At 43.2% G+C, this 15973-nt stretch overlaps 1 protein-coding gene across 1 annotated transcript in view; it reads right to left on the reverse strand.

Moving 5' to 3' along the window:
- LOC126428322 (carbonic anhydrase 2-like) overlaps positions 1 to 13829 on the reverse strand; it is a 216424-nt gene extending 202595 nt beyond the window's left edge. The window contains exon 1 of the mRNA XM_050090261.1: positions 13667 to 13829. Coding sequence (XP_049946218.1) covers positions 13667 to 13727 — 61 coding nt within the window. The 5' untranslated portion in view covers positions 13728 to 13829. The remainder of the gene's footprint in view (positions 1 to 13666) is intronic.
- Between the last annotated feature and the right edge of the window lie 2144 nt (positions 13830 to 15973).

Consider the following 15973-nt stretch of genomic DNA (forward strand, 5'->3'; position numbering starts at 1 on the left):
GTCGACTCCTTGGCTCCACAGTTTCGTGGAATCTGTGGTATACGTTCATCTTATGTCCCACATTGCGTTTCTTTCACAGAGTGTTGCTGGTCTGTTAGCACTGACAACTTTGCGCAAACGCCGCTGCGCTCGGTCGTTAAGTGAAGGTCTTCGGCTGCAGCGTTGTCTGATGTGTGGTACTCTCGGCAAACTCTTTACACTCTGGATCTCGGGATACTGAATTCCCTAACGATTTCCGAAATGGAATGCCCCATGCAGCATTCCGCATTCGAAGTCTGTTAGTTCCTGTCGTGCGGCCATAATCACGTCGGAAACCTTTTCGAATGAATCAAATGAGTACAGATTATAGATCAGCCAATGAACTGCCCTTTTGTACGTTGTGTACCACCGCCATCACTACATGTTCATATCGCTGTGTTGTGGTCTTCAGTTCTGAGACTGGTTCGATGCAGCTCTCCATGCTACTCTATCCTGTGCAAGCTTCTTCTTCTCCCAGTACCTACTGCAACCTACATCCTTCTGAATCTGCTTAGTGTATTCATCTCTTGGTCTCTCTCTCTACGATTTTTACCTTCCACGCTGCCCTCCAATACCAAATTGGTGATCCCTTGATGCCTCAGTATATGCCCCACCAACGGATACCTTCTCCTAGTCAAGTTGTGCCACAAATTTCTCCTCTCTCCAATTCTATTCAATACCTCCACATTAGTTATGTGATCTACCCATCTGATCTTCAGCATTCTTCTGTAGCACTACATTTCGAAAGATTCTATTCTCTTCTTGTCCAAACTATTTGTCGTCCATGTTTCACTTCCATACATGGCTACACTCCATACCAATACTAACAGAAACGACTTCCTGACACTTAAATCTATACTCGATGTTAACAACTTTCTCGTCTTCAGAAACGCTTTCCTTGCTATTGCCAGTCTACATTTTATACCCTCTCTACTTCGAACATCATCAGTTATTTTGCTCCCCAAATAGCAAAACTCATTTACTACTTTAAGCGTCTCATTTCCTAATCTAATTTCCGCAGAATCACGCAATTTAATTCGACTACATTCCATTATCCTCGTTTTGCTTTTGTTGACGTTCATCTCATATCCTCCTTTCAAGACACTGTCCATTCCGTTCAGCTGCTCTTCCAGGTCCTTTGCTGTCTCTGACAGAATTACAATGTCATCGGCGAACCTCATAGTTTTTATTTCTTCTCCACGGATTTTAATTCCTATTCCACTATCGCGTGATTTTTGTCGCCTCAGTGTATATTAGCATCACATATTTTCAATGTTATCACTAGATGGCTTGGGCACTCGAGTTTCACAACTGTTACTACTTAGTACACCTTATCCATGATAGAAAACCTACGACCACACAGTCGGTCTATCGTAGGAAAAATGTCGTCCGCGTTTGAATGTTTCAGCTCCGTAAGAGGGACCTTTAACATTGAGAGCAGGGAGGGCCTAGCTAGGTCAACACGGCAAGGACACGCGAGATGCTGAATAATCACAGACGGAAACTTCCGGAACGAAATGTGGGCCAATGTCAGTGTCTCGCACACACACACACACACACACACACACACACACAGACCGCCCCGACGCAATAGATACTACTTCGCTTGTTCTCGGTTTTTCTTTGTTATGGATAGGTGCGGGACTTACATAAGGCACTCCCGTACGCCAATAAATTGATTTTCAAAAATTGATGAACTTCTGCCTTTCAAGTAACATGTCCAGTGACCATTTACGTTGTGCTTTCTTCTTGCACATCTCCTTGAAACCGATTTATTTTGCCGGCCGAAGTGGCGGTTAAAGGCGCTGCAGTCTGGAACCGCAAGACCGCTACGGCCGCAGGTTCGAATCCTGCCTCGGGCATGGATATTTGTGATGTCCTTAGGTTAGTAAGGTTTAACTAGTTCTAAGTTCTAGGGGACTAATGACCTCAGCAGTTGAGTCCCATAGTGCTCAGAGCCATTTGAACCGATTTATTTCCTCTGCGTAAGTAATTCAGAATTTGCCCTGACAGCCTTGAAATGATGCGTTCTTCTATGGCGCCGAAATCAGTTATGTCTTTGTTCTTGGAAGTATTGTGTTATGGACGTTACGTAAATCTCTTTGGCTATGGTTCCATTGCGCCTGTGATGTAGAAGCTCTTTTTCTCAGAAACTCCGTTTCAAGGTTGTTAGTCGATTCCTGACTTGATTTCGTAGGGCCCAAGTTGGCCTCGACGACGGGGTTTGGTATATAAGTTCTTTGACGCAACACTGCATCTCTATTCACACGTTTTTCTAGGAACCTACTACTTTTTTATATATATCCGCCGCTCGTGGTCTCGCGGTAGCGTTCTCGCTTCTAAGCATGGGGTCAGGAATTTTCACCTGCCCCGAGATGACTGGGTGTTGTAGTGTCGTCTTCATCATCATCGTCATCCATCCCCATTACGGTTGGAGAAAGGCAACGGCAAACCATCTCTGTTAGGACATTACCTAGTACGGCGGTGCGGGTTTCACACATCGTTCCCCTACGCTCTGTCAAGAAGCATGGGACTTCATTTCCATATATCCATATGTACAGGGTGGTCTGAAAATGGGTGAAATGCTTGTAGGGATGTTACAGGGCAGGTTGTACTGAGACAGAAATGTTAAGAAAGAAAGTCGATACGTTGCTTCGTTTCCGAGTTATTTAGCATAGAATTTAGCCAATCGGGGCGTCGCGCGCTCACATTCAAGCGGCCTGCCAGGGGCGGTGTTGCCCAACGAGTGCTTTGTCTCGTTAGCTGAAACTTGAATTTACGCGCGCGACGATCTGATTGGCTAACTTCAATGCTAAATAACCCGGAAACGGCGCAACGTATCGAATTTTTTTCGTATCATTCATATCTCAGTACAACCTGCCCTGCAACATCCCTACAAGCGTTTCAGACATTTTCTGACCAGACTGTATATTCATTTCCATGGAGATGAATGACGATGATGATGAAGACGACACATCAACATCCAGTCATCTCGGGGCAGGTGAAAATCCCTGACCCAGCCGGGAATCGAACCCGGGACTCCGTGCTTCAGAAGCGAGAACGCTACTGCGAGACCACGAGCGGCGGATATATATAAAAAGAAGTAGGGTCTTAGAAAGATGTGTGTATAGGAATGCGGTATTGTGTCAAAGAGATTTCGGGGGTACACGCTTTTGAACAAGTGAAAATTTACATTTTTATTATGTAGATATACCTGCCCCATACTGGTGGGGAAAATTATTTCGAGCGCCCGGGCTCGGACCGGCTACCTGTTCATCGGATACCTCCGCTCTGGCCCAAAAGTTCCATGTAGCTCAGCACCAGTAGCTGGTGAGCCCCGCTCTAATTACGTGGCAGAAGCGGAACTGCACAGCCGCTGTCGCCACTTGGCTTCTAATCGACACGCGGCAAGAAGCCCAGCGCGGCAACAAGTGGCAATCGCAGACGGCGAGTTGTGTAGCGCCGGCAGCGCCTGCGGTGAGCAGCTGTACGGTGCGTTCTACATCTACATCTCCGTCTACATCTATATTCCGCAAGCCACCCGACGGTGTGTGGCGGAGGGTACCTTGAGTACCTCTATCGGTTCTCGCTTCTATTCCAGTCTCGTATCGTTCGTGGAAAGAAGGATTGTCGGTATGCCTCTGTGTGGGCTCTAATCTCTCTGATTTTATCCTCGTGGTCTCTTCGCGAGATATACGTAGGAGGGAGCAATATACTGCTTGGCTCTTCGGTGAAGGTATGTTCTCGAAACTTCAACAAAAGCCCGTACCGAGCTACTGAGCGTCTCTCCTGCACAGTCTCCCACTGGAATTTATCTATCATCTCCGTAACGCTTTCGCGATTACTAAATGATCCTGTAACAAAGCGCGCTGCTCTCCATTGGATCTTCTCTATCTCTTCTATCAACCCTATCTGTTACGGATCCCACACTGCTGAGCAGAATTCAAGCAGTGGGCGAACAAGCGTACTGTAACCTACTTCCTTTGTTTTCGGATTGCATTTCCTTAGGATTCTTCCAATGAATCTCAGTCTGGCATCTGCTTTACCGACGATCAACTTCATATGGTCATTCCATTTTAAATCACTCCTAATGCGTACTCCCAGATAATTTATGGAATTAACTGCTTCCAGTTGCTGACCTGCTATATTGTAGCTAAATGATAAGGGATCTCTAAATGATAAGGGATCTTACTCTGGTATCCTGGCAGGAGTCGCCAGGCGAAGGGTAACGCGGACTTCCTGGGCAGGTACGACAGGTGAGCTCCTTCACTACCTCAGCACACCGTTCTACATCTTCCCACAGCGCAAATTAATTATGACCCCGATACTAGGCAACCGGTCACTCTTTAGTGCAACACCAGTACATCCCAGACAATCGAATTCCCAAGTGTACATCAGCTTCAGACTTCTGATTACGAGTCGTGCTGAAAAGTAAGCCTTCCGATTTTTTTATGTGAAAACTCTCAAAGTTTTTCTGAAAAAAGTTATTAACATTCTACATCTTTGTTGTTCCTGTCCACATGTTTGCACCCCTCTTCCGCTAAAGGGCTCTGAATTGTAGCGTGTAACGTGGTGGTGTATAACGTAACAGAGTCGTAAAACAAATGGTTCAAATGGTAAACACTGGTTATTTACATACTTCCTGCAGGGGTAGCTCGAGCCACGGCCTGCAGGCAGTATCACTACGGCAAAACCTGACTGGCTGGAGACAGCTAGGACAGGATAACAGTGACAACGAAATGCATGCATTCCCTCAGAGAGACGCTCGGCTCTAAATCGATCTCAGTCAACATTAATATGAAAACCTACAACACAGTGATATGCCCAGCAGTAATCTACGGTTTAGAAACATGGAGAGTGACTAAGTGAGAAAGGGAAAAACTATTAATATTTGAGAGAAGAGTAATGAGGAAGATATGGGGACCAGTTGTAGATAACAGAGAATGCAGGAGGAGGAAAAATGGAGGCAGTTTGTGGAAGCAGCTCGTGATCTGCAGGGCCTGTAGTCGTTGGATATCTATCTATTTATGATGTAGGATTTTTATCCACAAACTTTTAAGTCAACAAATCGCGTATCTCCCCAATGGAAATGTCAAAGAACGACGTAACTGTGCCGGTGGGTGAGAAACAACGTGACTGAGGAAAAAATTAGACCGTGAAAATTTAAGCAATTTCCAGTTACGTAGGACAAAATAAAATGACTGACAATATTATCTTAATGTAGAAAAATTTGCACAGATGAAGAAGGTGGTAAAATGGCGGGAGAGCCTTGACTATATGTATATGTAGATGGTATCTATCCCGTACCCGTGGTCTAGGGGTAGCGTCTTTGATTCATAATCAAAACGTCTTCGGTCCCGGGTTAGATCCCCGCCACTGCCTAAATTTTGATAAATAATCAGCATTGGCGGCCGAAGACTTCCGGCATAAGAAGTCAGCCTCATTCTGCCAACGGCCTTGTCAAAGAGGGCGGAGGAGCGGGTAGAGGTTCAGGGCACTCTCTTGTCCTAGGGGTGGGAAATTGCCCCTAAAGGCGGAAGAATCAGCAATGATCAACGACATGAGGATGCAGAAGGCAATGGAAACCACTGCATTAAATACACGTAACGTGTATCCACAGGACATGTGGCCTGTAATTGAAGAAGTGTCATGATGATCTCTCCATTGGCAAAAGATTCTCGAATAGTCCCCCATTCGGATCTCCGGGAGGGGACTGCCAAGGGGGAGGTTACCATGAGAAAAAGATTGAATAATCAACGAAAGGATAACGTTCTACGAGTCGGGGCGTGGAATGTCAGAAGCTTGAACGTGGTACGGAAACTAGAAAATCTGAAAAGGGAAATGCAAAGGCTCAATCTAGATATAGTAGGGGTAAGTGAAGTGGAAGGAAGACAAGGATTTCTCCTCAGATGAGTATCGGGTAATATCAACAGCAGCAGAAAATGGTACAACAGGTGTAGGATTCGTTATGAGTAGGAAGGTAGGGCAGAGGGTGTGTTACTGTGAACAGTTCAGTGATTGGGTTGCTCTAATCAAAATCGACAGCAGACCAACACCGACAACGATAGTTCAGATATACATGCCGACGTCGCAAGCTGAAGATGAACAGATAGAGAAAGTGTATGAGGATATTGAAAGGGTAATGCAGTATGTAAAGGGGGACGAAAATCTAACAGTCATGGGCGACTGGAATGCAGTTGTAGGGGAAGGAGTAGAAGAATAGGTTACAGGAGAATATGGGCTTGGGACAAGGAATGAAAGAGGAGAAAGACTAATTTTGAGTTCTGTAACAAGTTTCAGCTAGTAATAGCGAATACCCTGTTCAAGAATCACAAGAGGAGGAGGTATACTTGGAAAAGGCCGGGAGATACGGGAAGATTTCAATTAGATTACATCATGGTCAGACAGAGATTCCGAAATCAGATACTGGATTGTAAGGCGTACCCAGGAGCAGATATAGACTCAGGTCACAATATAGTAGTGATGAAGAGTAGGCTGAAGTTCAAGACATAAGCCAGGAAGACTCAATACGCAAAGAAGTGGGATACGGAAGTACTAAGGAATGACGAGATACGTTTGAAGTTCTCTAACGCTATAGATACAGCAATAAGGAATAGCGCAGTAGACAGTACAGTTGAAGAGGAATGGACATCTCTAAAAAGGGCCATCACAGAAATTGGGAAGGAAAACATAGGTACAAAGAAGGTAGCTGCGAAGAAACCATGGGTAACAGAAGAAATACTTCAGTTGATTGATGAAAGGAGGAAGTACAAACATGTTCCGGGAAAATCAGGAATACAGAAATACAAGTCGCTGATGAATGAAATAAATAGGAAGTGCAGGGAAGCTAAGACGGGTGAAGATTTGTCTGATGTGATAGAAGAAGAAACATGAGTCGATTTAGAAGAGATAGGGGACCCAGTATTAGAATCGGAATTTATAAGAGCTTTGGAGGACTTACGGTCAAATAAGGCAGAAGGGATAGATAACATTCCATCAGAATTTCTAAAATCATTGGGGGAAGTGGCAGCAAGACGACTATTCACGTTGGTGTGTAGAATATATGAGTCTGGCGATATACCATCTGACTTCTGACTTTCGGAAAATCATCATCCACACAATTCCGAAGACGGCAAGAGCTGACAAGTGCGAGAATTATCGCACAATCAGCTTAACAGCTCATGCATCGAAGCTGCTTACAAGAATAATATACAGAAGAATGGAAAAGAAAATTGAGAATGCGCTAGGTGACGATCAGTTTGGCCTTAGGAAAAGTAAAGGGACGAGAGAGGCAATTCTGACGTTACGGCTAATAATGGAAGCAAGGCTAAAGAAAAATCAAGACACTTTCATAGGATTTGTCGACCTGGAAAAAGCGCTCGACAATATAAAATGGTGCAAGCTGTTCGAGATTCTGAAAAAAGTAGGAGTAAGCTATAGGGAGAGAAGGGTCATATACAATATGTACAACAACCAAGAGGGAATAATAAGAGTGGACGATCAAGAACGAAGTGCTCGTATTAGGAAGGGTGTAAGACAAGGCTGTAGCCTTTCGCCCCTACTCTTCAATCTGTACATCGAGGAAGCAATGATGGAAATAAAAAAAAGGTTCAGGAGTGGAATTAAAATACAAGGTGAAAGGATATCAATGATACGATTCGCTGATGACATTGCTATCCTGAGTGAAAGTGAAGAAGAATTAAATGATCTGCTGAACGAAATGAACAATCTAATGATCACACAGTGTGGTTTGAGAGTAAATCGGAGAAAGACGAAGGTAATGAGAAGTAGTAGAAATGAGAACAGCGAGAGACTTAACATCAGGATTGATGGTCACGAAGTCAATGAAGCTAAGGAATTCTGCTACCTAGGCAGTAAAATAACCAATGGCGGATGGAGCAGGGAGGACATCAAAAGCAGACTCGCTATGGCAAAAAAGGCATTTCTGGCCAAGAGAAGTCTACTAATATCAAATACCGGCCTTAATTTGAGGAAGAAATTTCTGAGGATGTACGTCTGGAGTACAGCATTGTATGGTAGTGAAACATGGACTGTGGGAAAACCGGAACAGAAGAGAATCGAAGCATTTGAGATGTGGTACTATAGACGAATGTTGAAAATTAGGTGGACTGATAAGGTAAGGAATGAGGAGGTTCTACGCAGAATCGGAGAGGAAAGGAATATGTGGAAAACACTGATAAGGAGAAGGGACAGGATGATAGGACATCCGCTAAGACATGAGGGAATGACTTCCATGGTACTAGAGGGAGCTGTAGAGGGCAAAAACTGTAGAGGAAGACAGAGATTGGAATACGTCAAGCAAATAATTGAGGACGTAGGTTGCAAGTGCTACTCTGAGATGAAGAGGTTAGCACAGGAAAGGAATTTGTGGCGGGCCGCATCAAACCAGTCAGTAGACTGATGACCAAAAAAAAAAAAAAAAGATGGTATCTGTTCTTTCGGTCGGGGCATACATTGTCAACTGTCGCCGTTGACTTATATCAACGCCTGTATGCAGCTAAGGGTATTCATTTCATTGTAATTTATTCTAACGAACTGCTTGGTCACCGATGGCATCTGTTCTTTCGAACACGTCCGAAAGAACAGATACCATCTTCATATATAGATATGGCATTCTTCTAACAAATTTCCATCTAGATAATTGTTCGAATAAATAAATCATTGAAACAAACTTTCTCGTGAATAAATTATTCACGGATAAAGAGATTATTCCTCTCTGCTAATTTAAATAATTACTTGTTATTTATTATTCTTAGCTCAAATGACGAATAACGTTGAAAGCCATCGTATTTTCTATGTTTACTTCTTGTACAGAATTCGATAGCTAGTGCTCCTTCCCCGTGACCCAGTACAGTTTCTGTTTTGTAAATATTCAATTACTGGTTTGTGCAGAGTCATGCTTTGATGATTCCAAAGCCCCCGGCACGGTTAGGGTTGCCACCTGTACTTTAGTAGAAAGTATTGTACGTTATTTGGGGCACTTGTTCTCTATTCTTTAAAAGAACAACAAAGTACGCGGAAATACTCTATTTCACATAGTTTGGAATCAAAGAACTTTCAGCATTGCAGCGCGTCAGCAATCGTAAGTATCGAAATAATTATGAAAAATCCGCCTCGATTGCACAAACTACCTGGTGTTTACCTAGGTTTCAGCGTGGGTAGCCACGCCTTCTTCAGAACAAAATATAAAACAGCTTGCCTAAATAGGAATCACTTTACTTAAACCATTAAAGGACCACGAAAGTTGACAGGAATTTTGCTTGTAAAATATCTGCTGAATAACTGAACCGTGGATTAACTGGTCATGTCTGAACGGAACATAATCTCAAATGTCAATACAGTCAACGGACAAAGTGAAAGATCCCGTCAATTTCAATTCTTTGCAACTATTAAGTACCACATGCGTCTTTGCTAGACTGTGTACACTAAGTGGATTGTTTATTTCACGAAAAGTTACCCGACAATCTCGAAAGTATATTGCTCGTTACATATCGACTCTAGTCCCGACATTTAGTGTTCTTGCGAGACGAAACGACTGCCGGCAACCTCGGTGATGTAATACTTGTGGCACTATTGTTGCGTAGCGAAAACTTGTGCTGCCTGTTTCAATTTGTTTTGTGTGAGGGCGGATTCAGCGCAACAAAGCTCGGTTATTCGGTTTTATAACTTTACATAATAGCTTATCTTAGATAAAGACAACTTCAGTAAACTGATTACCTAATGTTCACCAACAAACGAAAGAAACAAATCCAGTCTGACTTAGATAAAAATTAATAATGCGTTTACCTTAAATGCAGACTGTAAAGACGCTCTTTAGCAGTGACAGTTATCTGTTAAATATTGTTAAAAGCCATGAAGAATATATTTTTGGACAAAAAGTTTAGCAACGTAAATAATGCTTTATTTTGATGCATTGTGCTTCTTTCCCTACCTTCAGCACGATTCGACTTCTCCGACCCTTCTTTGGCTACTATACGTCTGTAGGTTACTGTAAGTCTCACTTGGCGATGGACAGTAATACGGTTAAACTATTTGTTTCTAAATCGTTGGTGTAGAAACTCGAAAAATTTCATTGAGTCACCTCGATGACATTTTCTCGATAAAAAAGTTGTCAGTGTCCTGCACAGTTATGAATTCTTTTATGTGCTTAAACCCAGCTCTCTTTCGACATTTTTGAGTCACAAAGCTCCACGTAGCTGCATAAGCGTATGTACGAGCGAAGACCTGTTCCAGCTTTACTCAGAGTCAGTCCAAAAAAACATTCGGATGACTTTATTTTGATACATTGCACTTTTTTCGAATGAACAACAAGTTTGCACTTGCCACTCACTGTTTCTTTATATCCACGCTGTGTTTCGAAGGTTTAAACGTCCATCATCAGGTGCATTTACACGTGTTAGTATCACGTATGTGTGTGTTGTGTTACGATTTTGGCGTAACTTGTGCCACTGTCTCCAGCGGTTACAGACTTCTTTCTCTGTCGTAACACTTCACATGTAAACTGCCATATACTTTATTTCCTAAAAAAGGAGGAGATTATTGTATAATGTCCCGTCGACAACGAGGTCATCAGAAACGGAGTACAACCTTGCATCAGGAAAGAACGGGGAAGGAAATCTGCCGTGCCCTTACCAAGGCACCTCCGGGCATTTGCCTGAAGTGATTTAGGGAAATCACGGAAAACCTCAATAATGATGACCGGACGCGGGTTGCGAGTCGAGCACTAGAAAAAAAAAAAAAAAAAAAAAAAAAAAACGGCGTCGCCACACACGATAGCTCAGCATGTGAAGTTTCGATATAATTTCTGCGGTGTCATGCGACTTCCGCACAGTAATAATGAGGGAAAACGAGGAAGACACAAAAAGATAAAAAGAGAATAAATAAATAAAGGGTTAAGTTGCAGACTGCAAAATGCAAGATCTCTGATCCAATCCCCCGATGGGCCTACGATTTTTTCTGTTATTTCGTGTTTCTTTGACCTCTAACAATGGGTAAAATTGCAAGTCAGGTGTCATCCCGTTTCGGAGTACATGTGGAACTGTAATTGTGTAAATCTATAGCTACATGATTACTCTGCAATTCACAGTTAAGTGCCTGGCAGAGGGTTTATCGAACCACCTTAAGGGTATTTCTCTGCCGTTCCACTGTCGAACAGCGCGCAAGAAAGACGAACATTTAAATCTTTCCGTGCGAGCTCTGGTTTCTCTTATTTTATTATCATCATTTTTTCCTATGTAGGTGGGCGCCAACGAAATATTTTCATCCTCTGAGGACAACGTTGGTGATTGACATTTCATGAGAGGTTCCTGCCGCAACGTAAAACGTCTTTGTTTTAATGATTGCCACCCCAATTCACGTATCATATCCGTGGCACTCTCTCCTCCATTTCGCAATAGTACTAGACGATCTGCCCTTCTTTGTCCTGTGTCGATCTTCTCCGATGCGGCCCCCCCGCCGCACAGCAATACTCCAGAAGAGGGCAGGCAGGCGTAATGTAGGCAACCTTATGCATTTTACGTGTTCTGCCCCATCTAACTGGCTGTATAAGTCGGGTCAGAGGTGAGGGGAAGTCAAGGGCACACTACCGTAACTAGTAAAGCGCTGTACCGTTCAAATCGACCTTCGTGTTGGGTGAGGCTTCACTTGCTTTACAACGTAACGAATGGAACACAAAAGTACTTCGTAGGCGGACAGCCTTAGCAGTCATACCACGGGCGCGGCCCCATTCAACTGAGTCTTCACCTGTCAGTACATCACCCCTCCCCCTGCCAACAACATCAGAAAGGGCTCTGCGTAACTCTTAATCTGCAGCACCTCCGTCCATTCTGTCAAGACTGTTGACACTATCGAAAATGGGTGACTAGTTGGTACAATTACTCATTTGGCTTGTGTTTGTGGACAACCGCAGGACGTCCAGAGTCACCCGAACGTGGTTTTGGACTAAGTTTTGAGTAAACGTACCTTACTAGGTGCAATACATCTGCGCTCGTGCATGATCTTATGCAGTTACATGGAACTTCGACTTACATGTAACTTGAGAAATGCTGGAAGAAACACTCGGTTTAAGCACACAAATGAGTTCATAATAGTGCAGGACACTGTCAGTTTTTTCTATCGAGAAATTCTCAAAGAATCGATCGCAAGACACTTCCCGCGTTTCTACACCAACTACAACTCTTGCAGCAATGATTTAAAAACAAATAATTCACCGAGCGATGGTTACAACAAACTACAGACACAGAATAGCCAAAGAAACGTCGGAGAAATCGGGTCACGAGTTTGAAATAGTTCTGACACGCATAAAGAAAATTTATTTTGAATGGCATTTGGGAGGTGAAGTGAACGTAGAATCACAACAAGTTACTTGCTAATAACTAGACCTAAATTGATAATATCTCGTTTTTTGCAATTGTTTGACACTGTCGATGCGTAAGATATGCGCTGTTAATTAAAATATGTGTGGATAAAAATCCTACTTCAAGATCGGAAATTCTCTTTACTGGTTACCAGTTTCGGCTCATTATCGAGCCTTTTCCAGATCAATCTCAAATGTTGTTCAGTGTGTGACACTCATTACTCATTTTCGTATTTTTTAGGGCTAAGTCGCCTTAGTCAAATAAAATCTTAAAGTGAATATTTTAGTTAGTTATGTAAACTGATAACGTTAATCAATAATCAAATGTTGTTACAGTGCCCATTTTGCCACACCTATGAGTATGTACGAACCATCGACAACGCCATGAATCAATTTTCATAACCAACTAATATATTAACTTTAGGATTTTATTTAACTAGGGCGACTTAGCTGTAAAAAAAATAGGTCGATGTGGAGTGAGTGTCACACACTGAACAACATTTTAGATTGATCTGAGGGTGGCTCAGTAATGAGCCAAAATTTGTGAACTTGACATAGCATTTTTATCCACACATGTTTTATTTCGATTTTTGCTCAAGAAGATCATGCTTTGAAGGTGTGGTATTGTTATGCGAATGTGCATGTCTAGACTGTATTTTTTGTGCCACAGTGGCAAACATTACAAAAACAAACTTTCTGGTGAGGTGTTTGAGAAAAGAGTTCTTTGAAAGCTAGTTTAAAATCAACAAAAAGTGCATTTGTTACATACATGACAGAATTGGAGCAACAAAAGTAATTAGATTTCAAATTTATCTATTTTTTTTTTATAAAAGTCTTTGTTCAGAGATGAATTGATTTATTCGTGTAAATGGATAATCTTTGGAATAAATATTTTTATTTTTTATTTACAAATAAGAAATAATAATTTTTATTTGTATTCGTTATTCTTTCATTCGCGTAAATTTTGCCCATCTATGACTGGAACTAAGATACGATGCATTTCACAAGATGCCTGTTCAGATGACTTCAAGTCGTATGTTTAATGTGCAAAAACTAGGAATATTTTCGAGGGTCCTACGTAGGGATCCAGGGATGGTGCAGGTAGAATCAGACCACGATAACAGCTCGAACAGAGAAATACAAGCAGTCATTCTTCGCACGCTCCGTCCACGAAAATAGTGGCGAGAAACCCAAACAACACTACAGTGAAAGAAAGGTATCCCCCGCCATACACTTCACAGTGATTCGCAGAGTGGTGCGTGGGGCGCCTACCTCTTGTGACGTAGAGGAGGACGAGTAAGGCGGGTATGCAGGCGGTGGCAGCGGATGGCATCGTGGAAGAGGTCTCGCAGTGGAGAAAATCAGGAAAGTCGACTCGTGCGGCGGGTTGCAGAGGCGGCAGGCGGCGGCAGAGAACTGGGAGCGCGTCGGCCGCGGACCGCGAAGCGACTGAGCCGCGAGGGCCGGCGCACCGGCTTATATAGCGACGCGGGGCATGCTGGGAACACTTCCGGCCGCACCGCCACTGCTGCGGGGGTGCGCCCGCACTGTTCATACATATTTCACCCCGTAGCTCCTCAGTCCTTGTGCAGGAATAAAACAATCTCTCTTTGCCTGATTGTACAAGAGACTTTCAATAAGTAATACAACACAATTTTTTTTCTCGGCCAATTCCGGTTGAAAAAATGAAGAATTTTTTGTGGGACATCGCAGAACATTCCTGCTTCAGTCCCTATAGTACCATCAAATTCCAATAAGTGGCGGTGCAATACATAGCCTTCAAAATGTCTGTAACAGAGATGCATTCAAAGCAGAGAATTGACCGCGAGTTTCTTTTGGTGGATAACCAGAATATCACATATATTCATAGGTGCTTGTAGAATGTCTACAAAGACCTGGCAGCCAACAAAGTCATGGTGTGTCGTTGGTGAGGCATCTGTCACCAGAATATTGTGCAAACCTTCTTGATACCTGCATGTTGACTAGCTACACACAGCTAGACTCCTGCAATATTAGAATGGATGCAAACTCTCATCTGAGGTGACTGATGCATCACAAACACCTCGCTGCACAAGTGGACATCTCTGTTGGTTGTGCTGACACACTAGTTGGGTACTCAAAGGTGTATACTGTCTCGGTTCCTCCCCGAGTAACGGAAGACCGTAAAGAGCAACGAAGGGTCATCTGTGCATAATTACGTGCGTTTTATGAGCCTGATCGAAACAACTTTTTGTCGAACCTCAGCACAGGCGATGAAACATGGACTCATCACTTCTTATTGGAAACAAAATGGCAATCCACACAGTGGTGCCAGACCAACTCTCCTCCAAAGAAAAAGTTCAAAGCAGCGCCCTCAGCCTAGAGTCATGGTGACAGTGTTCTGGGACTCTGATGAAGGGATTATTCTGTTTGATGTTCTCCATCATGGTGCAACTATCAACTCTGATGTCCTCCCTCACAGTGCAACTATCAACTATGACATGTACTGTGCTACCCTCAGGAAATTGAGGAAACGAGTTTAGCAGCCGGCCGCTGTGGCCGAGTGGTTCTAGGTGCGTCAGTTCGGAACTGCGTTGCTGTTACGGTCGCAGGTTCGAATCCTGCCTCAGGCATGGATGCGTGTGACGTCCTTAGGTTTGTGAGGTTTAAGTAGTTCTAAGTCTAGGGGACTGATGACAGATGATGTCCCATAGTGGTCAGAGCAATTTGGACCACTTTGAACGACTTTAGCATGTTAATCGCCACAAAAATGGAGAAATGCAAGGTCTCACACAAGACTGCACCTGAGAGGAGCTCACAAATCCTCATTGGACTACTCTTCCTCATCCACTGTACAACCGAATCTCACTCCTCCTGACTTTTGGCCCAATAAGGATGAACTCCATAGGAAGTAGTATGTAGATGATGGGGAGATTATTGATGTAACAATACGTTGGCTCCGATGTCGACCAGTAATGTGGTATCATGCAAGCATACTGGACCTCCCAGTAATGTAGTATAAGGCTGTTGCGTTGAACAACGATCATGTTGAAATACGATGTTACAACCAACCAAAGCAGTGGCGTATGATATGTTGTAATTAAATCGTGAATAAAACCAACTTGCTTTCAGAAAAGAAGTTTTGAATTGCTTATTGAGTGCCCCTCGTACATATTTCATTCTATACTTCCTCAGTCCTTACGTAGGAATAAACTAAAGTCTCTGTGCCTGACCGTAGCGTGTACGGGGGATGGACGAAATTTGGAAACAAGAAAAAAATATCACATTACCAAGCCTAATCCATGAAGGAAAACCGTTGGCATTCAAAGTAGCTTCCAGTCGCCTTGGAATGGTTAAATAGGGGTCCTGTACGGTTTTCAAGGGAATCATATACCGTTCTCTTTGCAAAGTGCTTTCAAGTTCAGCTAACATTGATGCAGATGGATTTCGACCACGTAGACTTCTCCCCAAGGTAGAAAACATTGGCTCAATAACAGTGAGATCTGGTGAGTTTCTTGACCAGTGGAGATCTGACGTATCATCCTCGTGTTCGCAAAACCAGTCCTGGATTGTGCGAAATGTGTCAACAGAGGCCCTGTC

This window comes from Schistocerca serialis, chromosome 12, assembly GCF_023864345.2.
Source record: "Schistocerca serialis cubense isolate TAMUIC-IGC-003099 chromosome 12, iqSchSeri2.2, whole genome shotgun sequence".
In the NCBI taxonomy this organism is placed as follows: domain Eukaryota; kingdom Metazoa; phylum Arthropoda; class Insecta; order Orthoptera; family Acrididae; genus Schistocerca; species Schistocerca serialis.